Source organism: Anomaloglossus baeobatrachus, chromosome 5 (genome assembly GCF_048569485.1).
Source record: "Anomaloglossus baeobatrachus isolate aAnoBae1 chromosome 5, aAnoBae1.hap1, whole genome shotgun sequence".
Classification (NCBI taxonomy): Eukaryota; Metazoa; Chordata; class Amphibia; order Anura; family Aromobatidae; genus Anomaloglossus; species Anomaloglossus baeobatrachus.
In genome coordinates, this window is record NC_134357.1 from 249,969,996 (window position 1) to 249,995,883 (window position 25,888).

The 25,888-nt window shown below is 45.4% G+C and overlaps 1 protein-coding gene across 1 annotated transcript; it reads right to left on the reverse strand.

The window, feature by feature from the left end:
• Positions 1–8,318: 8,318 nt before the first annotated feature.
• LOC142309903 (uncharacterized) lies at positions 8,319–25,568 on the reverse strand. The gene is made up of 5 exons (XM_075347364.1): positions 25,403–25,568; positions 21,726–21,837; positions 20,507–20,647; positions 19,393–19,516; positions 8,319–10,045 (listed from the first exon to the last, which is right to left on the reverse strand). The coding sequence occupies exons 2-5, from the start codon at positions 21,825–21,827 to the stop codon at positions 8,994–8,996; spliced, it is 1,419 nt and encodes a 472-aa protein (XP_075203479.1). The 5' UTR covers positions 21,828–21,837; positions 25,403–25,568; the 3' UTR covers positions 8,319–8,993.
• Positions 25,569–25,888: the final 320 nt, after the last annotated feature.

The following is a 25,888-nucleotide window of genomic DNA, read 5'->3' on the forward strand; positions in this document are numbered from 1 at the left end:
ATATACAGTACTGTAATTAGAAAATCCCTATCCCTCCCTCACTACTACTGCTTTATTTTTTATATTTCCTCTATGATATCGCTTCGTTTGAAAATCCCAGTGCATGCTAGGAGGCTCAAGCGAGTCATGATCAGGGGGCAGAGGCTGTGGTCACTGTCGCAGCCTTTGCCCCCTCCCTGAAATTAATTGTGATCAGTGACGTCCATTTCAGGAGCTGGGCTCGTCCCTTCTCTATTGATTATATGCCGGCTGTCAATTACCACGGATAGTGAGTGGAATCTTGTAACTGTGCAGAATTCTTCTCAGTGCACAATGGCAGTGCACTCCCTCGCCGGCTCTGATTACAAGTGACAAGCTGGCTGCAGACCGCACTGTCAGTGCACATGGTAAGTAAAGAACGAGCAAGCAGAGACCAGAGCCATTCCCACAAGTGACGTAACTTCTGGACAGAGCTGGCGAAGGAGTGCACTGTCACTGTGCACTGAGAAGGATAGTACACAGTGGTAAGATTCTACTGAGCATCTGTTGGAATTGACAGCTGGTGCATACAAAATAAAACACGGATTAGCCTGGCCCCTGAAATCTAAGTCACTGATGATGCTTTGTTTCAGCAAGAGGGCAGAGGCTGCAGATTGACCAGAGTCCCTGCCCCTTAATGACGTTTGAGTATCCCAGGGTGCAATGGTGATTTTCAAAGAAAGTGTCATCAGAGAGGAAGTAGTAAATCAATAAGGCAGAGGAGTCAGAGAATTTTTCATTAACGTATTTTAAAAAAAAGATTGGATTATAACAGAGATTTAGAAGTAAAGTAAAATTTAGTTTTGGACCAACTATTTAAAGAATCAGAGCCAATAAGTATAGGCCGCTTATCAGGGGCCACTGCTTTGTGCTTGACCCCCAGGAAAAAATTCGCCAGCCAGCCCCTGATTCCCAGCCAGGCTGAGTGTCAGACTGTCAGTGTCTAAAGCTCAGGGCCGGTGCGTCGTGTACACTGCAGTGTCCCAGAAGCTGCTCCCGCTCTGTTGCGCCTCTGGAGGCAGGCAGGCAGGTGGTAGCCATTGGTGGTTGTACTGCTCACGGGCGGCTCAGCGCTGTGTATTAGGCACAGTCAAAACAGCAGCACGGTAATAGTCTACTTACTGGACTGGTAAATGTATATCCTGGCTAAAATAAAGATTAATTCCTAATGTGTATACACTGTGTGCAGAATTATTAGGCAAATGACTATTTTGATCACATGATGCTTTTTATACATGTCGTCCTACTCCAAGCTGTATAGGCTGAGAGCCAACTACCAATTAAATAAATCAGGTGATGCATCTCTGTAATGAGGAGGGGTTTGGTGTAATGACATCAACACCCTATATAAGGTGTGCTTAATTATTAGGCAACTTCCTTTCCTTTGGCAAAATGGGTCAGAAGAGAGATTTGAGGGGCTCTGAAAAGTCCAAAATTGTGAGATGTCTTGCAGAGGGATGCAGCAGTCTTGAAATTGCCAAAATTTTGAAGCGTGATCACCGAACAATCAAGCGTTTCATGGCAAATAGCCAGCAGGGTTGCAAGAAGCGTGTTGGGCAAAAAAGGCGCAAAATAACTGCCCATGAATTTAGGAAAATCAAGCGTGAAGCTGCTAAGATGCCATTTGCCACGAGTTTGGCCATATTTCAGAGCTGCAACGTTACTGGAGTATCAAAAAGCACAAGGTGTGCCATACTCAGGGACATGGCCAAGGTAAGGAAGGCTGAAAAACCACCACCTCTGAACAAGAAACATAAGATAAAACGTCAAGACTGGGCCAAGAAATATCTTAAGAATGATTTTTGAAAGGTTTTATGGACTGATGAAATGAGAGTGACTCTTGATAGGCCAGATGGATGGGCCAGAGCCTGGATCAGTAAAGAGCAGAGCACTCCACTCCGACTCAGACGCCAGCAAGGTGGAGGTGGGGTACTGGTATGGGCTGGTATCATCAAAGATGAACTTGTGGGATCTTTTCGGGTTGCGGATGGAGTGAAGTTCAACTCCCAGATCTACTGCCAGTTTCTGGAAGACAACTTCTTCAAGCAGTGGTACAGGAAGAAGTCGGTATCGTTCAAGAAAAACATGATTTTCATGCAGGACAATGCTCCATCACATGCATCCAGCTACTCCACAGCGTGGCTGGCCTGTAAAGGGCTAAAAGATGAAAAAATACTGACATGGCCCCCTTGTTCACCTGATCTGAACCTAATAGAGAACATGTGGCCCCTCATGAGATCTACAGGGAGGGAAAGCAGTCCACCTCTGGGAACAGTGTCTGGGAGGCTGTGGTGGCTGCTGCACGCAATGTTGATCGTAAACAGATCAAGCAATGACAGAATCTATGGATGTTAGGCTGTTGAGTGTCATCATAAAGAAAGGTGGCTATATTGGGCACTCATTTTTTTGGGTTTTGTTTTTGCATGTCAGAAATGTTTATTTCTAAATTTTGTGCAGTTACAGTTAGGTCCAGAAATATTTGGACAGTGACACAAGTTTTGTTATTTTAGCTGTCTACAAAAACATGTTCAGAAATACAATTATATATATAATATGGGCTGAAAGTGCAAACTCCCAGCTGCAATATGAGAGTTTTCACATCCAAATCGGAGAAAGGGTTCAGGAATCATAGCTCTGTAATGCATAGCCTCCTCTTTTTCAAGGGACCAAAAGTAATTGGACAAGGGACTCTAAGGGCTGCAATTAACTCTGAAGGCATCTCCCTCGTTAACCTGTAATCAATTAAGTAGTTAAAAGGTCTGGGGTTGATTACAGGTGTGTGGTTTTGCATTTGGAAGCTGTTGCTGTGACCAGACAACATGCGGTCTAAGGAACTCTCAATTGAGGTGAAGCAGAACATCCTGAGGCTGAAAAAAAAGAAAAAATCTATCAGAGAGATAGCAGACATGCTTGGAGTAGCAAAATCAACAGTCGGGTACATTCTGAGAAAAAAGGAATTGACTGGTGAGCTTGGGAACTCAAAAAGGCCTGGGCGTCCACGGATGACAACAGTGGTGGATGATCGCCGCATACTTTCTTTGGTGAAGAAGAACCCGTTCACAACATCAACTGAAGTCCAGAACACTCTCAGTGAAGTAGGTGTATCTGTCTCTAAGTCAACAGTAAAGAGAAGACTCCATGAAAGTAAATACAAAGGGTTCACATCTAGATGCAAACCATTCATCAATTCCAAAAATAGACAGGCCAGAGTTAAATTTGCTGAAAAACACCTCATGAAGCCAGCTCAGTTCTGGAAAAGTATTCTATGGACAGATGAGACAAAGATCAACCTGTACCAGAATGATGGGAAGAAAAAAGTTTGGAGATGAAAGGGAACGGCACATGATCCAAGGCACACCACATCCTCTGTAAAACATGGTGGAGGCAACGTGATGGCATGGGCATGCATGGCTTTCAATGGCACTGGGTCACTTGTGTTTATTGATGACATAACAGCAGACACGAGTAGCCGGATGAATTCTGAAGTGTACCGGGATATACTTTCAGCCCAGATTCAGCCAAATGCCGCAAAGTTGATCGGACGGCGCTTCATAGTACAGATGGACAATGACCCCAAGCATACAGCCAAAGCTACCCAGGAGTTCATGAGTGCAAAAAAGTGGAACATTCTGCAATGGCCAAGTCAATCACCAGATCTTAACCCAATTGAGCATGCATTTCACTTGCTCAAATCCAGACTTAAGACGGAAAGACCCACAAACAAGCAAGACCTGAAGGCTGCGGCTGTAAAGGCCTGGCAAAGCATTAAGAAGGAGGAAACCCAGCGTTTGGTGATGTCCATGGGTTCCAGACTTAAGGCAGTGATTGCCTCCAAAGGATTCGCAACAAAATATTGAAAATAAAAATATTTTGTTTGGGTTTGGTTTATTTGTCTATTTACTTTTGACCTCCTAAAATGTGGAGTGTTTGTAAATAAATATGTACAATTCCTACAATTTCTATCAGATATTTTTGTTCAAACCTTCAAATTAAACGTTACAATCTGCACTTGAATTCTGTTGTAGAGGTTTCATTTCAAATCCAATGTGGTGGCATGCAGAGCCCAACTCGCGAAAATTGTGTCACTGTCCAAATATTTCTGGACCTAACTGTATATTGGTTTCCCTGGTGAAAATAAACAAGTGAGATGGGAATAGATTTGGTTTTTATTAAGTTGCCTAATAATTCTGCACAGTAATAGTTACCTGCACAAACAGATATCCTCCTAAGATAGCCAAATCTAAAAAAAACCCCACTCCAACTGCCAAAAATATTAAGCTTTGAAATTTATTAGTCTTTTGGGTTGATTGAGAACATAGTTGTTGATCAATAATAAAAAAATATTTAAAATACAACTTGCCTAATAATTCTGCACACGGTGTATGCACCCCTAGTAACTTAGTAACTTGTATGCCGTCCCCCAGTAGCTTATATGTCCCCCCAGTAACTTGTATGTCGCCCCCAGACGTGCGCTGTTTATTATGTTAATATTTTATTGTATTTTTTTTATCGCGTGGGGAGCCCCATTCAGACTTTTGCTATGGGGCCCCATGATTTCTACAGTGCCTACAAGTAGTATTCAATCCCCTGCAGATTTAGCAGGTTTGATAAGATGCAAATAAGTTAGAGCCTGCAAACTTCAAACAAGAGCAGGATTTATTAACAGATGCATAAATCTTACAAACCAACAAGTTATGTTGCTCAGTTAAATTTTAATAAATTTTCAACATAAAAGTGTGGGTCAATTATTATTCAACCCCTAGGTTTAATATTTTGTGGAATAACCCTTGTTTGCAATTACAGCTAATAATCGTCTTTTATAAGACCTGATCAGGCCGGCACAGGTTATCTTGGCCCACTCCTCCATGCAGATCTTCTCCAAGTTATCTAGGTTCTTTGGGTGTCTCATGTGGACTTTAATCTTGAGCTCCTTCCACAAGTTTTCAATTGGGTTAAGGTCAGGAGACTGACTAGGCCACTGCAACACCTTGATTTTTTCCCTCTTGAACCAGACCTTGGTTTTCTTGGCTGTGTGCTTTGGGTCGTTGTCTTGTTGGAAGATGAAATGACGACCCATCTTAAGATCCTTGATGGAGGAGCGGAGGTTCTTGGCCAAAATCTCCAGGTAGGCCGTGCTATCCATCTTCCCATGGATGCGGACCAGATGGCCAGGCCCCTTGGCTGAGAAACAGCCCCACAGCATGATGCTGCCACCACCATGCTTGACTGTAGGGATGGTATTCTTGGGGTCGTATGCAGTGCCATCCAGTCTCCAAACGTCACGTGTGTGGTTGGCACCAAAGATCTCGATCTTGGTCTCATCAGACCAGAGAACCTTGAACCAGTCTGTCTCAGAGTCCTCCAAGTGATCATGAGCAAACTGTAGACGAGCCTTGACATGACGCTTTGAAAGTAAAGGTACCTTACGGGCTCGTCTGGAACGGAGACCATTGCGGTGGAGTACGTTACTTATGGTATTGACTGAAACCAATGTCCCCACTGCCATGAAATCTTCCCGGAGCTCCTTCCTTGTTGTCCTTGGGTTAGCCTTGACTCTTCGGACAAGCCTGGCCTCGGCACGGGAGGAAACTTTCAAAGGCTGTCCAGGCCGTGGAAGGCTAACAGTAGTTCCATAAGCCTTCCACTTCCGGATGATGCTCCCAACAGTGGAGACAGGTAGGCCCAACTCCTTGGAAAGGGTTTTGTACCCCTTGCCAGCCTTGTGACCCTCCACGATCTTGTCTCTGATGGCCTTGGAATGCTCCTTTGTCTTTCCCATGTTGACCATGTATGAGTGCTGTTCACAAGTTTGGGGAGGGTCTTAATTAGTCAGAAAAGGCTGGAAAAAGAGATAATTAATCCAAACATGTGAAGCTCATTGTTCTTTGTGCCTGAAATACTTCTTAATACATTAGGGGAACCAAACAGAATTCTGGTGGTTTGAGGGGTTGAATAATAAATGACCCTCTGAATAAACTTTTCACAATTTAAAAAAAAAAATAAATAAAAAAGAAATAACATTCTTTTTTGCTGCAGTGCATTTCACACTTCCAGGCTGATCTACAGTCCAAATGTCACAATGCCAAGTTAATTCCGAATGTGTAAACCTGCTAAATCTGCAGGGGGTTGAATACTACTTGTAGGCACTGTATGTACGCCCCTGGATGAGACCTTATGGTACGATAATAATTTATAACATAGTGTAGGGACCCCCCTATAGAGATTTGCCGTGACGGGGCAGGGGGGCTCAAATCATTGATCAATTATTTGCAAAAAATCTCATTGAATTGTTACAGTAGGAATGAATTTGTGAATATTACACTTTTTATTTTCTCATTGTTGCATGCCACTCATAAGCAGTGCTGGCTCCCCTCCTTTTAGCACTCACACCTTCTATACAGCACTCACACCTTCTATACAGCACTCGCACCTTCTATACAGCACTCGCACCTTCTATACAGCACTCGCACCTTCTATACAGCACTCGCACCTTCTATACAGTACTCACACCTTCTATACAGCACTCGCACCTTCTATACAGCACTCACACCTTCTATACAGCACTCACACCTTCTATACAGCACTCGCACCTTCTATACAGCACTCGCACCTTCTATACAGCACTCACACTTTTTATACAGCACTCACACCTTCTATACAGCACTCGCACCTTCTATACAGCACTCGCACCTTCTATACAGCACTTGCACCTTCTATACAGCACTCACATTCTATACAGCACTCACATTCTATACAGCACTCACACCTTCTATACAGCACTCACACCTTCTATACAGCACTCACACCTTCTATACAGCAGTCACACCTTCTATACAGCAGTCACACCTTTTATACAGCACTCACACCTTCTATACAGCACTCGCACCTTCTATACAGCACTCGCACCTTCTATACAGCACTCACACCTTCTATACAGCACTCACACATTCTATACAGCACTCGCACCTTCTATACAGCACTCACACCTTCTATACAGCACTCACACCTTCTATACAGCACTCACACCTTTTATACAGCACTCGTACCTTCTATACAGCACTCACACCTTCTATACAGCACTCGCACCTTCTATACAGCACTCGTACCTTCTATACAGCACTCACACCTTCTATACAGCACTCGCACCTTCTATACAGCACTCACCTTCTATACAGCACTCACACCTTGTATACAGCACTCACACCTTTTATACAGCACTCACACCTATACAGCACTCACACCTTCTATACAGCACTCACACCTTCTATACAGCACTCACACCTTCTATACAGCACTCACACCTTTTATACAGCACTCACACCTTCTATACAGCACTCACACACTGGACATTGAAGTCACTAATACATTAGATATATGGTGATATATATTAGACATAAACACACTTAGCTCAGATATAAATACCTGCTGCTTAGTTGCTCCTGTAAGCTCAGGTGCAGCACAATTTCCTGCCTAACGCCCTCCTCCTGTAAGATGGAGGCTGCAGCTGGACACTAAGGGCTTAATGTGTGGCAAATCAGCGCTGGTTTCATTCTCCTCTTCTGTCTCCTCTGCGGTGCTCGAGCCAAGCACACAGGCCTGAGTGCACAGGACGGGAGGGTGAAAGGCTGAGCACATGGCACTATGTAGCACTGCCGTGCGGGCCCCTCCCCCATCACTCTGCAATCTGATAGGAGATGTGCAAGAGCCAGAAGCAGGGGGAGATCCCCCCCCCCCAGTGATGTCTGCCGACCGGCGCCCTGTGTCACTGCACAGGTCGCAGAAAGCTACCGCCGGCCATGCAAATGATCACAAGGAGCCGCGCGCCACACTTTCTCTGACACCGGCTGTCAGCTTGACGGCTGGACTCAGAGAATAGCCGGCTCCCACTACAGAGGGCGGTAACACACAGCCGCCGGGGAGACTCCCGGAGCGCTGCATCAGGCAGCCTGACAACGCCCCCCTGACAGCTGGGCCCGGGGCAGATGCCCCGCCAGCCCCCCCCTAGATACGCCTCTGGTAGGGGGGGTGAGGAGGTAACTATTCAGCACTGTGCATTACCACCTAACTCCTGGGGACCTTTAGCAGTGCCCGGCCATACCACAGCCGAACATTCCAACTTGTGTCACAAATTCTTTATTTATTACTTTTCTCTCCTCTTGTTAATATAATTTTTAACTCCCATCACAAAAGCATATCGCTCGTGCCCGGTATGGCCACAATGCCACTCTGACCCTCCACCCTGACATCAGAGGCCTACTGGAGGCGGCACATGTGCAGAAAACAAATGTCGGACTACCAAATAGTAAAAGGAATTTTAATGTGAACAACATTACAATAAACATGTTACATAAAAACATTTTCTTCATTTTTTAAATAAATGTTGAACACTTGTTCATATCAGTCAAATTGTATTCTCCAATAAGTAACTATTCTGGATCATGTATTCTTAGCGCTATGCACTGTGCCGTTCCCGTTATTCCTCGTGAACAACTTGGGCCTTACCATTCTGCTACAGTCTGGCACAGCCAGCACTGATTGGAGAGTAGTAACACCTAGAGATGAAGTCTGTTTAGAAATTTCTAGCAAGAATAACAGAGGATCAACATAGAGTTGTAAGAAAATACAGTACATAATTATTACTTCATGAAGAACTATGTTCTACAACAGACATGTCAGTAGTGCCGACTGGTCTTCTGTCAAGACCCTTTAAATAAGAATAAATTACCCCCTCCCCAACCCCCCAAAAAAGCAATACTCCTCTGAGCACATTTTCGGCTTTGGTTGTCTCTTCATCATTGTCCTGACTAATTAAAAGACATTCATTCTACCATCACAATCTACTTCAACACTGCCATCTAAGGACAAGAAAATGTCAATTGAAGTACTGTCGTCTAAGAAAACTTCCTTTTTATAACAATAATAAAAAACAATATTGGAATTGCCCTTTAGTGCATTCATGATAAATAAACATTTATTTAGTGAGTTTTCCAATGCTTCTTTAGCTGACTCTTAAGTCCAAAGCGTTTCCCACAATCGGGGCATGGAAATTTTTTCTCCCGCATGTGTGTCTTTTCATGGTTTACACAATGTGAGCTGCGAGCAAAGCTTTTTTCACAGTGCTTACATGAATACGGCCTTTCACCAGTGTGGGAACGCTGGTGTTTGACTAGGTGGGACCTTTCAATGAAGCGTCGATCACAGTAAGCACAAGAAAATGGCCTTTCCCCAGTGTGTGTTCTTTGATGTACCATAAGGTGGGACTTAAACTTAAAGCTTTTGCCACATTCGCCACATGGAAAGGGTTTCTCTCCTGTATGAAACCTCCTATGAGTGACCAAGTTTTCCTTGTTGGTGAAGCGTTTACCACATTCAGTGCAAAGAAAGGGTTTCTCCCCTGTGTGAATGCGCTTGTGGCGGGACAGATGTGAGCTCTTAACAAAGGACTTTCCACATTCAGTACAAGTGAATGGTTTCTCCCCTGTGTGAATTCTATGATGTTTGAGAAGGTTTGCCTCACAGGAAAACCTTTTTGCACATTCAGAACAAGAGAATGGCTTCTCACCACTGTGTATTCTCCGATGAGTTTCTAAATTAACGAGACGGGGGAACCGCTTTCCACAGTCGAGACAAGAAAACGGCTTTGATTCAGTGTGGGTCCTTTGGTGCTGAAGAAGAGGTAGCTTGTGAGGGAAAAAGCTACCACAGATGTTACAGCTGAACACGCGGGTGTGAGTCTTTTGGTGGGATAAGTAGGCAGCTTTGTTCTGGAACATTTTGCCACACTCTCTACATTTAACAGAAAAACTGTCATAGACTTCATCATCATCACTCTTTGTGATCATGTGGTCGGCATTGGTGTCAGATGTATAGTCTTCCGGAAGATGCCAATCTTCATCTTGCCCATATAAGTTTCTACGGGACGTTGACCTCTTGACCTTTCTCCTCACGTATTTTCGTTTCTTTCGTGGTGGTTTTACCTTTGGTTGTTGTGGTTTACTAGTGGTTGTATCCTTGAGAGCTGCTCGACCTGTAAACAAAAAGATTGATTGCATTTCAGGATTAGAGTATTTAAAAAATGCTGACCTATTTTTTTTTTAACAGAAACCTTAACGTGAACTTGTTACCAGGTTTTTGTAGGTTATCTGAAAGCAGCATGATGTAGTGACATACACACTTACTGGGCCGCTTGCTGCAGTTTTGGTAACATTCGTTTTTTCTTCTGTAGTTCTAGCTATTCTGATTGTCCAGCTATGTGTAATTTCAACCACAAGACTAGCAGCTTACTGTGCATAGGCAGAAAGCTGCCAATCAGTGATGGGGTGGGGATTACAAAGAGCAGGAGAAAAACATGGCACATAACACCTAGTCCTCTAGTGATAATCTCCTATAGATAAAACTGCTTTTATTGAAATTACAGGGTGCAGCCCAGTCAGTGACACATTGCTGGAATCAGGCACTCTGCTTTTATGTCATACTACTCTCAGATTACACAGCAAAAACCAAGTGACGGATTCCCTTTAACAGACCCCCAACCTTTACACAATATCAATGCTAACAGCATGGATCACTATACACACAGTCATGGCCAAAAGTGTTGGCACCCTTTAGGATATGTACCCATGGGAAATTACTGAAGGGGAAGAGAAAAAGTACTGCATAACCAGGAAGCACACCCAACTATCATATAAATAAATAGAATTTTATTGAATTGCATAAACAATTAAAACATACTTAAAAACATATACCCACACCAGGGTCTCTCCATAAATTACAGCAGTGTTATAAATGGAATGTTTGCAGTGGTCAATAAGCATGCAAAATCACCATAGTTTACAACATTCCATACAATCAACTATAAATAGAGTAAGAGCAATCAGCATATCTGTTGGAGCCAGCCACAACCCATAACCTCCTAAGGTAAAAGGATCTCAAGCATAGAAGGAGGCTGAAAATACAAAGTGGCCCCAACCAAACATACAGACCAGTAGTAACCCGTCTACATGTATCAGCTGCAAGCTGTAGAGACCCTGGGATATGCCCCACGCGTATCGCCAGTAGGCTTCATCAGGGACAAAAAGTGGTGCACAATTTAACATCAAATCATCTTATATAGTGTCTAAGCATAATTATGTATGACCTATAGTCACCTGTAAGTTCTGGTCCGGACCAGCTGGAGGTAACGTGCTCCACATGCAAACAGCACCGTCCATGGTAACACAGCCCATGGTAGGAGCTGAGCAGGTATCTCTGTAACAATATCAAGTTCCGGTAAGAAAAAAATGGGAAATTAAACCTGCAGATTTATCTGCGGAAAATCCCCGGATTTTCTAGATAAATCTGCAGGTTTTAGCATGTACAGACACTCCCCATGTTATCCTATGGGACATGGGGAGTGCTGTGTCCATGCTGCGGATATGTGCGGCTGCGGAACATAATGCGGATGTCCCGCAGCCACATATAATTGGATGTCAATTATTTCTGCGGAATTTCCTGCGAAATCCCGGCCCTCCACTATGGACATAGGGCCGGGACTTCCGCAGGTAAGTCGCACAAATGCCCGCAGGTTTACCGCAGCTATTTCGCTGTACTACCAGCGAGCAGCTGCGGGAAACCTGTGTATGTACCTGCGGATATATCCGCAGATACAAACTCCCGTGGGCACATAGCCTCAAATTGTTCCAGAATATGAAATATTTCTACCAGAAAATGATTGCACTTACAGGTTTTGTTATATATACATTTTATTTCCTTTGTGTATTGGAGCAATACAAAAACACGCCCAGATATTAAAAGGCAAATTGGACATAATTTTACATGAAACTCCAAAAAATGGGCTGAACAAAACTATTGGCACCATCAACTTAATAACTGCACTTGCTTCCTATAACCATCAACAAGATTCTTACACCTTTCACCTGGAATTTTGGACTCTTCTTTTGCAAACTGCTCCAGGTCTATATTTGAAGAGTGCCTTCTCCCAACAGCAATTTTAAGATCTCTCCACAGGTGTTCAATGGGATTTAGATCTGGACTCATTGCTGGCCACTTCAGAACTTTCCAATTTTGTTTCTATCTATTTCTGGGTGCTTATTAAAGTATGGTTGGGGTCATTGTCCTACCTGAAGACCCATGACTAGTGATGGGCGGACCTGGACTGTAAAAGTCCGGATCCGCGCGGTTTCCAAAGTATCCGAGTGCCAAACCCAGGTCTGGAATTCTCAGGGAATTCCAGCTAATGATGCGGGTCTGGCAACTCGGGAAATAAAAAAAAGTAAATGGAATGAAAAATAAAGAAACTAAGAATGAAGCAAGTGCTTCATACTTACCGAGTCTCCGGAGTGGCTGTAACTGCTCCCGTGGCTTTATTGATCATCCATATGCACTACTTTCCCCGCCAACCAGCCATCCTGGCGTCTGTGATTGGTAGCAGTTAGATCCACCCCCACCCTGTGTGACAGCGTCTGACTGCAACCAATCACAGGCGCTCTCTGCGGGTCACTGCGGTAATTCCAGGAGGCTAAAGGTTGCTATATTTAAGTTGGGGAGGGCCCAATAAGCACTGGTCTCCCCTGCCTGAGAATACCAGCCCCCAGCTATTGGGCTTTATCAAAGCTGGATATCAAAATTGGGGGGACTGCACGCTGTTTTTTAAATTATTCATTTAAATAATTAAAAAAAAAAGCTGCATGCGGTTCCTCTTATACACAGCCAAGGTAAGCACACGGCTGGGGGCTGCAGCCTGTAGCTGACTATTTTATCGGTGTTGGATATCATAATGTGGGGGGACCCGACGCTAATTTTTTCTTTATTTTTACTCCAATTCACAGTGACCCGCAGACAGCGCCTGTGACTGACTGCAATATTTAGGACTATCTCTGCATACACTGCCAGCAAAACAATATGTAGTTGATTATCTCAGTTCCACAAATGAAGAGTCAAATATTCAAGCAACGGTACTTTATAACAGAGAGGGGGGAGCCAGCACTGCCTATGAATGGCATGCAACAAATAAAAAGTGTAAAATTCACAAATTCATTCCTACTGTACTATAATGCAAAAAGAGATTTTTCCCAAACAATTCATCAATAATTTGAGACACCCTTGTCACGTCATGACAAATCTCAATAGAGGGGTCCTACTCTATGTTATATAATTTACCATTGTGCCATACGGCCTCCTAAATATTTTAATAAGTAAAACCATATAAAAGCAACACTTATACCTGTGACATCTCAGAATTTGAATTATAGTACAGTAGGAATGCATTTGTGAATTTTACACTGTTACTATCAAAACTAATGTTGGTGGTTGTTCACACTCAACCACCTCACCCTGTTCCACAGGCATCATTTATTAAGCATCATTTACTTGGGCCTGTTCCGCCCTCATCCATGTTTGCTGGTCTGACACTGTGAGGGCTCAGTTCTGACATTGTGCTGGTGTGTGTGGCCTTGCTGCATATGCTGGCAACTGGACTGCCTTTATTCGCAGTTGTTGTCTGTCTTTGCAACATGGGAGCGGTTATGAGATGTCACAGGTATATGTGTTGCTTTTATATGGTTCTGCTTATTAAAATATTTAGGAGGCTGTATGGGACAATGGTAAATTGTATCATATAGAGTAGGACCCCCCTATTGAGATTTGCCGTGATGTGGCAGGGGTGGCTCAAATTATTAATCAATTGTTTGGGAAAAATCTCATTTTGCATTATAGTACAGTAGGAATGAATTTGTGAATTTTACACTTTTTATTTGTTGCATGCCATTCATAGGCAGTGCTGGCTCCCCCCTCTCGGTACTTTATTATAGTAACAGAGCAACCAGTCTTTCTCAAGGTCTCTAAGTAAGTAGCGCCTGGAGAAGTATGTCAGTCAGGCTGAAACAGCTTGCAGTCTCCAAAGCTGAAGAGATAAGAGGTTAACCTAAAATCTAATAAGGTCTTATCCAAGGTTGGTTGCTCTGGTACTATACTAAAGTACCGGTGCATGAATATTTGACTCTTCATTTGTGACTGGTTGCAGTCAGACTTTGTCATACAGGCTGGGGGCGCATCTGTCTGCAACCAACCACAGACGACAGGACGGGTGAGGGATGCAATGAATATGAATGAGCAATAATAAGTGGCCCCGGAAGAGAACAAGTGGACAAGAGTGCAGTTAAAGCCACGCCAGAGACTCGGTAAGTATGAAGCACTTGCTCCAATTCCCCTATACCTTCTACCACCATTTTTATGTGACAGATTCTGGTCCCCATAGACTTATATGGGGATCGGCGTCCGGTCAGATATCCGGGATCAATTCCAGACCGGAACCAGATTTTTTAAAAATTCGGTTAGGTCCGCAAGTCACGGCTATCAACAAGTCCGCCCATCACTACCCATGACCTAGGACACAAACCCAGCATTCTGACACTGGGCACTACATTGCAAACCTAAATCCTTTGGTAATCTTCAGATTTCATGATGGCTTGCAGACAGTCAAGGCACCACTGCCAGAGGCAGCAGAACAATCCAAAAACATCTTTGAGTCTCCACCATAATTGACTGTTTTACTGTGTTCTTTGCTTAGTAGGCCTCATTCTTATTTCAGTAAACAGGGGAATGAAGTGCTTTCATCGAAATCAGCGATGATTGTGACCGTGGGAACCTTCAGCTGGGACCGCAGATAACCTGAGTGATGTCACCGCTAATCGTGGCTCAGTCTCTGCCTGCACCTCACAGTGGCAGTCATGTTCTATGGTGCTCGCTGTGAGCTTCAGATGTAGCAGAGATGAATCGTCGTGGAACCTCGTGTGGATTACGTTGGACCTGCAGGGTTGTTTTTGGGGTTAATGCAGGGGTGAAAATGGGTGCTTTTTTGTCTTATTTCAAATAAAGGATTTTTGGGGTTTTTGGGTTTATTTACTTTTACTTACAGATTAGTGATGGGGGGGTCTCATAGACACCTCCCATTACTAATCTGTGGCTTAGATGGAGCTGTAGGCTGCCATTAACTTCTTATTACCCCAATTGCCACCACACCAGGGCAACGAGAAGAGCCGGGTCGAGCTCCAGAATTGGCACATCTAATGGATGCGCCACTTCTGGGGCGGCTGTGGGCTGCTATTGTTAGGCTAAAAAGGGCCAAATAACCATGGCACTTCCCACACTAATAATATCAAATTCCAGTTGTCTGCTGTACCTTAGCTGGTTTATGCAAAAACGGGGGGACTCCACGTCCTTTTTTTTTTTTTTAAATAAATCAAAATTATTTAAAAACAAAATAAGTGTGGGATACCTTCTATTTTTCATAACCAGCCAAGGTACAGCAGGGAGCTGAGGGTTGCAGCCCACAGCTGCTGCTATTCCTGTGCTGGATATGAAAAAATGGGGGGAACCCCATGTCATTTTTTTTACCAGAATATAATTAAAAAAACAGCTGGCCAAGCTAGCTATCCCTCTATTCTGTTATTTCTTTCTATTTTTTTCTATCTACTGTATCTATTCTAGCTATCTATCAATTATCCTATCCTATTATATTTTGTGTTTCCTTTAAAAAAAACGCATTAAAAAACGCAGCAAAAAGTCAATGCTTTGTTTCTGTGAACACAGGATAAAAAGTTGCACTCAAGATGCAAAATGCACTATGATGCAGTGTGCGGACAGAGCCTTAGAGCAGATCCACTCAAAAATCCTCTTCAAAAAACAATTTCTACTCATTTTTATGGGAAATCCACTTTGCTGTCCACATGAGGAGTTTAGCAAAAATATAAAGCACATATCACTTCTTTGAAGTGGATCTTGCAGAAATCCGCGCCAGACTACAGTGCTGGCCAAAAGTATTGGCACCCCTGCAATTCTGTCAGATAATACTCAGTTTCTTCTTGAAAATGATTGCAATCACAAATTCTTTGGTCTTAATATCTTCATTTATTTTGCTTGCAATGAAAAAACACAAAAGAGAATGAAATAAAAATCAAACCATTGATCATTTCACACAAACTCCAAAAATGGACCAGACAAAAGTATTGGCACCCTTAGGCGGGCTTTGCACGCTGCGACATCGCAAGCCGATACTTGCGATGCCGAGCGCGATAGTCCCCGCCCCCGTCGCGATATCTAGTGATAGCTGCTGTAGCGAATATTATCGCTACGGCAGCTTCACACGCACTCGCCTCCCCTGCGACGTCGCTCTGGCCGGCGAACCGCCTCCTTATTAAGGGGGCAGGTCGTGCGGCGTCATAGCAACGTCACACGGCAGGCGACCAATATAAGCGGATGGGTGGAGCTGAGCGGGACGTAAACATCCCGCCCACCTCCTTCCTTCCGCATAGTCGGCGTGAGCTGCTGGAGGCAGGTAAGGTGATGTTCCTCGCTCCTGCGGCTTTACACACAGCAATGTGTGCTGCCGCAGGAGCGAGGAACAACATCGTACCGTCGCTGCAGCTTAATTATGGTTTTCCACGACCCTGCACCGATGATACGATTACGACGCTTTTGCGCTCGTTAATCGTATCATCTAGGATTTACACACTACGATGTCGGGAGCAACGCACGGAAGTGCGTCACTTTCGACATGACCCCACCGACATCGCACCTGCGATGTCGCAATGTGCAAAGTACCCGTTAGCCTAATACTTGGTTGCACAACCTTTAGCTAAAATAACTGCGAACAACCGCTTCCGGTAACCATCAATGGGTTTCTTACAATGCTCTGCTGGAATTTTAGACCATTCTTCTTTGGCAAACTGCTCCAGGTCCCTGAGATTTGATGGGTGCCTTCTCCAAACTGCCATTTTGAGATCTCTCCACAGGTGTTCCATGGGATTCAGGTCTGCACTCATTGCTGGCCACTTTAGTAGTCTCCAGTGCTTGCTCTCAAACCATTTTCTAGTGCTTTTTGAAGTGTGTTTTGGGTCATTGTCCTGCTGGAAGACCCATGACCTCTGAGGAAGACCCAGCTTTCTCACACTGGGCCCTACATTATGCTGCAAAATTTGTTGGTAGTCTTCAGACTTCATAATGCCATGCACACGGTCAAGCAGTCCAGTGCCAGAGGCAGCAAAGCAACCCCAAAACATCAAGGGAACCTCCGCGATGTTTGACTGTAGGGACCGTGTTCTTTTCTTTGAATGCCTCTTTTTTTTCCCCTGTAAACTCTATGTTGATGGCTTTTCCCAAAAAGCTCTACTTTTGTCTCATCTGACCAGAGAACATTCTTACAAAACGTTTTAGGCTTTCTCAGGTAAGTTTTGGCAAACTCCAGCCTGGCTTTTTTATGTCTCGGGGTAAGAAGTGGGGTCTTCCTGGGTATCCTACCATACAGTCCCTTTTCATTCAGACGCCGTCGGATAGTACGGGTTGACACTGTTGTACCCTCGGACTGCAGGGCAGCTTGAACTTGTGTGGATGTTAGTCGAGGTTCTTTATCCACCATCCGCACAATCTTGCGTTGAAATCTCTTGTCAATTTTTCTTTTCCTTCCACATCTAGGGAGGTTAGCCACAGTGTCATGGGCTTTAAATTTCTTGATGACACTGCGCACCGTAGACACAGGAACTTTCAGGTCTTTGGAGATGGACTTGTAGCCTTGAGATTGCTCATGCTTCCTCACAATTTGATTCTCAAGTCCTCAGACAGTTCTTTGGTCTTCTTTCTTTTCTCCATGCTCAATGTGGTACACACAAGGACACAGGACAGAGGTTGAGTCAACTTTAATTCATGTCAACTGGCTGGAAGTGTGATTTAGTTATTGCCAACACCTGTTAGGTGCCACAGGTAAGTTACAGGTGCTGTTAATTATACAAATTAGAGAAGCATCACATGATTTTTCAAACTATGCCAATACTTTTGTCCACCCCCTTTTTTGTTTGGTGTGGAATTATATCCAATTTGGCTTTATGACAATTTTTTTTATTTTTTTTCATTGAAGACAAATTAAATGAAGATAATAATACCAAAGAATTTGTGATTGCAATCATTTTCAAGAAGAAACTGAGTATTATCTGACAGAATTGCAGGGGTGCCAATACTTTTGGCCAGCACTGTAGGTACTGTTAAATCAAAAGCCTGAAAATAATTCTTCAAAACCTCTTCAAGACATTAAAAACTTGTAAAAAGGAGCATTTTCTGAAGTGGTTTTCACCTGAGAAACTACGTTTTTTAATGTGTGAAAAAAAAAAACTTTATATGGAAATAGCCTTACAGATCAGGGACATACTTAAAAAAAAATGTCTGTGATGCACTTACGCAACATGGTGAATGCTTGGCCATAATCATTCAATCATGCCACGAGTATAAACTTTTTGTTTCATATGACAATGGCCACAAGCTTTCAACTAGACAGATTATTATTTTAGCAGATATACTCCTTTTATAACAATGGTCAAGGCAAAATGGTCGAAAATGACCGATTTTGACTGACTTATCTTATATTTAATGTTCAATACATAATCACACACAGGTACGGAAATTTATCATGCAAAAAAAAAAAAAAATGTGTTAGGTGAACGATAGTATTAGGCTATGTGTCCACGGTAGAATGTACCTGCGGATTTTTCTGCATGAAAATCCATGACTTTCGCGGAAAATCCGCACCTTATTTTTGCCGTGGATTTGCCGTGGATTTGCCGCGGATTTGCCGCGGATTTTGATGCGGATTTTTTTTCCCCATTCTATACCCAAAATCCGCACCAAAATCCGCAACAATAATTGACATGCTGCAGATTTTTCCGGATCAAAATCCGCGGCAAATCCGCCGCGGAAAAATCCGCAGCATGGACACAGCATTTCCAAAATGCCATTGAAATGGCTTGGAAGTGCCGCTGCTGTAGATTTTCGGAAAATCCGCGGTAAATCCGCGGCAAATCCGCGGCAAAATCCGCGGTAAATCCGCAGCGTGGGCACATAGCCTTAGGCTATGTGCCCACGCTGCGGAAAATGCGCGGATTTTTCTGCGGATTTCTCGCGGAAAAGCCGCGGATTTCCCGAAAATCTGCAGCACAGGCACTTCCCAGCCATTTCTATGGCATTTTGGAAATGCTGTGCCCACGCTGCGGATTTTTCCGCAGCGGATTTCGTGCGGATTTTGATCTGGAAAAATCTGCAACATGTCAATTATTGTTGCGGATTTTCATCCGGATTTTGGCTTTAAAATTGGGGGGGAAAAAAAAAAATCCGCACCAAAATCCGCATCAAATCCGCAGCAAATCCGCGGCAAATCCGCACCTTTGTAAAGGTGCGGATTTTGCGGGAAAGCTGCGGATTTTGATGCAGAAAAATCCGCAGCTACATTCTCCCGTGGACACATAGCTTTAACCTTTTCATCAAAATAAGGGTTTAGGAGCCCACACCCTATCCGGTGCATCTACCACAACTATAATTGAACGTTCTACTTACGCTGTAATCGGAGAGACCGTGCCGATACCATGGCTGGGCTGTTATAAAAATCTTCATGTTCTTTATAATATTCCCACTCATCTGTAGTGAAGTACACGGCAATATCTCCATTCTTCAGAGGGACCTGAAACATAACAACCCCAGTCTTCCTCATACACATGCTGTATAATGTCACATGTACTAGTCATTGCTGCTCTACTACTGAGGGGCTGAAGTGTTCTCTACTAATTGAATACTATATATATTTCTGGCAAAACAATGCCATTTCTTATGGGGACCACTATTCAAGGAGCTGAATTACTTGACATTTCACATCTCCATGTATGCATTTCAGTTTTACAAGCTGTTAGAATTAATTTTAAGCAAAAATATTTTAAAGCAAGTTCCTCTTTACAAAAATGATATGCCTTTTTCTGGATCATCGGGCCCCCTTCACACGTCAGTGATTCTGGTATGTATGTTACTGTTTTTATACGTACCGGAATCATGGACATGCACATTAAAATCAAAGGGTCTGCGCACACTGCAGTGATTTCTCACTGACGTGTTTCCGTGCGGTGTACACACGTGTCTGTGTGCTCCGCACGGAGTCAAGTCCTCTTTTTTCTGGTATCACTGATGTATCACGGACCACACTATGGTGTGATCCGTGAAACACGTACCAGAAAAATCACGTACATTTAAAATAAAAAACTTTTTAAATTTAACTATCCCCAGCGATACTGTTTTCAGCCACAGCAGTCTCCTGCTTCCAGGCGAGCTATATATGCTCATACATATTCCCTGCACAGCCAACCCAGAAGTAGCTGCAGAGGGGAGACAGCGGCGGCCGGACACAGCATCACGGGAGATATCAGCACCACGGACAGCAGCGGTGTGGACAGGTGAGTATAAGTGCCCGATCTCCGTGTATTATCACGGATAGCACAGGGAGATCACATGTGTGCCAAAATCACGACACACGCCGGGACATACGTACCTTTAGCACATCAGTGAAAAACGTGTGTGTTTTTCACTGACGCGTGAAAACAGGCCTGAAAGTGAGATAATAAAATAGAGACTACTAGAATTCTCAATGGAAGTCGATGGACAGTGCCCAAGTGTTGCTCCTCACCTCTCCAGTCAGCAGCTGCATGATCTTGGTAGTGAGTTCCATGATCTTCTTGTCATGGTCTCTATCATGTGAAGCAGTTGGACTCACAATTTCTACCACATTAGTCAAGATGTCAGCTGATTTCTTCACCACAGTATATTCCTACAAACACACAGATTTCAATAAGGACAAGAATAAGGCTATGTGCACACGTTGAGTATTTACAGTAGATTCTTCTGTACAATAAAACAGTATTTGCAGGAAAATCACTGCATAAACGTACATATTTGACGTGTTTTTGTTTGCATTTTTTCACCAATAATTTAAATTACTCAAAAATGATGCAACAAAGAAGGAGGAAATGACCTGAAAAAGACACTGTGGGCTCACACCCTAAATCATGTTTTCTGGTGATATTAAGGTAACAATCTTATAAAGCCTTGCTTACACTGAGCTCATGAACTGTATATCTTTACATGTATACATACATACTGTGTTTCAGATTATAAGATACACTTTTCCTAACAAAATTGTGGGTGAAAAATCAGGGGTGCGTTTTATAAACCCAATTGTAGCTTACCTGTGAGTGGTGGTGGAGGCGGTGTTGGGCGCTGTCCTGCGAGCAGTGAGGCAGGGGTCACCATTCTGAAAATGTTGGCGATGCAGGCTTCAAATAATGGCGTCCAGACTCAGCATGTGTGCAAATGGAGCTCTTGGCCCAATATCTCATCTGCGCACGCGCCGCCTCCAGCCCATTGATTCCCTGCAGTGGACTTAAGGAAAATGGTGCCCGGAGGTGGCGCATGCGCAGTTGCGATCTCAGCTTGTCATTGCGCTGAGAGCTCTATCTGCGCATGCGCTGACTCAGGGCACCATTTCTTTGAACCCCAAATCGCTGACAGCTTCTGGATGTTCCTCCTGCCTCACAGTGCCTGCAGCGAGCATTTGGGACACCCACTGTACTGCCCGCAGCATCGCCCTACTCCACCACTGCCCCTGCTTCCTGTGGTAAGGCAGCACCAAATTATAAAACGGACCCCATTTTTTATTTTTCCTCTCTAAATTTGGGGTGCGTCTTATAATCCAATGCGTCTTATTAAAATGATAAGTATGGTACTGTATATACATCTAGAAATCCACAGCCTCGATTGGTAAATATTCTCAGATATGAGATGATCTGAAGACTCTAGGAAAACATCTACAAAGAAGCACCAGGGTCATAACAAGAGATGTAACTCACCTCTCCTGTCAGGAGGCTGATTATCTCCATCGTAAGATTTAAGATCTTTCCGGAGATTTGGTCCAGACTTTTGACCTCCTCCGAACAAGGTGGCTGCTCCATTTTGCAGTTCCTAACGTACACAAACCATATGTTAGGTGGAAATGATGCAGTAGAACATGCAAGAACATTGCCAGCAAATACAAAGATTAAGTTGAAGAGTGACACCATATAAACTTTTAGTTTTGACTCAGTTAGCCTTTACAATCACCCTGACCACTCCACTAATGACTATTAGGTTACCAAAATGCTAGATCATTCAATGACGAATGTTGAATCAACACCACCATATAGCGGCCATATTTTACAGTCCACATTACAACCAAAATTCCCAGCCTGACAGTGGGTCTCCAGATCTAAACTAACAATCGCATAGTCATGCATCAGGCTATCATTCAGGTCAGTCATGGTCGTGTCAGGAATTTCAGCCATAAAGACGAAAATATAAATTATGGCCACTACTTGGTTTTGTGAATGAAGCCTGTAAGGTATGGCCTGATGGTGCGGTGGCAGCACAGCCAAGGCTACATCATCTGGCGCACTTTTGCTGTGTTTTTTTTTTTTTTGTGTTTTTTTCTCGAGTTTTATGCAAATTAAAAGCCCCGATGTCGGGAGGAAATAAACTTCATTCCTCCTGACAGCCTCGGGCTTTCAGTCATAGGGAAGCGGCAGGCACGGTTTCAGTCACCACTCAGTATACAGTGCGCAGTGGCTGTAACCACGCCCGGCACTGACTGACACCTGGTTCTGTACTGATATAATGCTGAGTGACTGTCGGTCAGTATCTGGTCGAAGTTAAAGCTGCCGCTCATTATTTAGTGAGTGGTGGCTGAAACTGATCCATCCACGCCATTATGATAAAGCCTAAAGCTGCCGGGAGGAATAAAGATCAGCAGGGTTCTGGGTGCAGCAGCTGTACGGTGTTAAAACACTATTAACCTGAAGATTAACCCAAAATCTGCAGGTTAATAGCGTTTTTTTTACATGACAGGTTTCCTTTAATAGGGATCCAAATGAACTGTCTCTCTTTATGTGAGCGGAACCAAAATGATCATGCTCACATGTAAGAGCTGAGGAGGGCAGCTGGCACCCCTGCAATGAGGAGGGCAGCTGGTACCCCTGAGATGAGAAGGGTGAGCTAGTACTCCTGCGATGAAGAGGGCGAGCTGTTACACATGCGATGATGAGGGCAGCTGGTACCCCTGCGATGAGGAGGATGTGCTAGTACCCCTGTGATGAGGAGGGTGAGCTGGTACCCTAGTGATAAGGCGGGCAAGCTGGTACCCCTGCGATGAGGAGTGTGAGCTAGTACCTCTGCGATGAGGAAAGCGAGCTGGTACCCCTGTGATGAGGAAAGCGAGCTGGTACCCCTGTGATGAGGAGGGCAGCTGGTACCCCTGCGATAAGGAGAGTGAGCTGGTACCCCTGCCATGAAGAGGGCGAGCTGGTACCCCTGCGATGAGGAGAGCGAGCTGGAACCCCTGCAATGAGGAGGGCAGCTGGTACCCCTACAATGAGGAGGATGAGCTGGTACCCCTGTGATAAGGAGTGCGAGCTGATACCCCTGCGATGAGGAGGGTAAGCTGGTGCCCCTACAATATGGACAGCTGGTACCCCTGCGATGAGGACAGCTGGTACTCCTGTGATGAGGAGGGTGAGCTGGTGCCGCTGCGATGAGGAGTGCGGGCTGATACCCCTACGACGAGGACAGCTGGTACCCCTGCGATGAGGAGGGTGAGCTGGTACCTCGGCAATGAGGAGGGCGAGCAGGAGTCCTTACGATGAGGGCAGCTGGTACCCCTGAGATGAGGAGGAAGAGCTGGTACCCTTACGATAAGGACAGCTGGTACTCCTGCGATGAGGAGAGTGAGCTGGTACTCCTGCGATGAGGAGGGCGAGCTGGTACCCCTATGATGAAGAGGGTGAGTTGGTACCCCTGTGATGAGGAGGGTGAGCTGGTATCCCTGTGATGAGGAGGGTGAGCTGGTACCCCTGTGATGAGGAGGATGAGCTGGTACCCCTGTGATGAGGAGGGTGAGCTGGTACCCCTGTGATGATGAGGGCAGCTGGTACCCATGCGATGAGGACAATAAGCTGGTACCCCTGTGATGAGGAGGGTGAGCTGGTACTCCTGCGATGAGGAGTATGACCTGGTACCCCTGCGATGAGGAGGATGAGCTGGTACCACTGTGATGAGGAGTATGAGCTGGTACCCCTGTGAAGAGGAGGGTGAGCTGGAACTCCGGCGATGAGGAGTATGAGCTGGTACTCCTGCGATGAGGAGGATGAGCTGGTACCCCTGTGATGAGGAGGGTGAGCTGGTACCCCTGTAATGAGGAGTGCGAGCTGGTACTCCTGTGATGAGGAGGGTGAGCTGGTGCCGCTGTGATGAGGAGTGCGGGCTGATACCCCTACGACGAGGACAGCTGGTACCCCTGCGATGAGGAGGGTGAGCTGGTACCCCGGCAATGAGGAGGACGAGCAGGAGTCCTTACGATGAGGGCAGCTGGTACCCCTGAGATGAGGAGGAAGAGCTGGTACCCTTACGATAAGGACAGCTGGTACTCCTGCGATGAGGAGAGTGAGCTGGTACTCCTGTGATGAGGAGGACGAGCAGGTACCCCTGCGATGAAGAGGGCGAGTTGGTACCCCTGTGATGAGGAGGGTGAGCTGGTATCCCTGTGATGAGGAGGGTGAGCTGGTACCCCTGTGATGAGGAGGGTGAGCTGGTACCCCTGTGATGAGGAGGGTGAGCTGGTACCCCTGTGATGATGAGGGCAGCTGGTACCCATGCGATGATGAGGAAAATGAGCTGGTACCCCTGTGATGAGGAGGGTGGGCTGGTACCCCTGTGATGAAGAGGGTGAGCTGGTACTCCTGCGATGAGGAGTATGAGCTGGTACCCCTGCGATGAGCAGGATGAGCTGGTACCCCTGTGATGAGGAGTATGAGCTGGTACCCCTGTGAAGAGGAGGGTGAGCTGGAACTCTGGCGATGAGGAGTATGAGCTGGTACTCCTGCGATGAGGAGGATGAGCTGGTACCCCTATGATGAGGAGGGTGAGTTGGTACCCCTGTGATGAGGAGGGTGAGCTGGTATCCCTGTGGTGAGGAGGATGAGCTGGTACCCCTGCGATGAGGAGGGAGAGCTGGTACCCCTGTGATGAGGAGGGTGAGCTGGTATCCCTATGATGAGGAGGGTGAGCTGGTACCCCTGTGATGAGGAGGATGAGTTGGTACCCCTATGATGAGGAGGGTGAGCTGGTACCCCTGTGATGAGGAGGGTGAGCTGGTACCCCTGCGATGAGGAGGATGAGTTGGTACCCCTGTGATGAGGAGGGTGAGCTGGTACCCCTGTGATGAGGAGGGTGAGCTGGTACCCCTATGATGAGGAGGGTGAGCTGGTACCCCTGCGATGAGGAGGATGAGTTGGTACCCCTGTGATGAGGAGGGTGAGCTGGTACCCCTGTGATGAGGAGGGTGAGCTGGTACCCCTGTGATGAGGAGGGTGAGCTGGTACCCCTGTGATGAGGAGGGCAGCCTGCATTACTTGTAATGACATCACCTGTAATCTACATCATGTGAGGATGAATGACTGACCCCAACCTCCTCCTGTAAAGGAGGCAATGTAGTGCTTACCTCTATGCATGCACAATGACAATGACCTGCAGCCTGCACATAGTGCTAGGATGTTCAGCCATCACTGACCTGCACCTCACACTCCGCAGCCTTTGTTTAGTAAATCTGGGCCAGGAGATCGGGGAAGGAGGGACCAGCTGCGTGCGCGGCGCCGACTCCAGCTTGTCTCCCCCACACAGCACCACGCATGCGCGCCAAGCAGTGCTCACTGCTCAGCCGCTAATCGCTGGTACCCGGTGCTGAGGCGCCAAGACGGGTCCTTCTGTCACAGCGACAATGGCGTGTGAGGGGGGAGGCGGTATCATGGCCGGCACATGTTCTGTGTTGTGTATAGGGAGGCAGGGAGCTGTCCAAAGCCTGCACTCATACAAATCCATAAACCGTACAGCCATTCCCAGTCACAGGTAGCAATGTGCCACCCCACTAGTGCCCACCTGCGCCCTCAGTACCAGCCAATGCCTCCTAAGGCCTTAGTTATGGATTGTT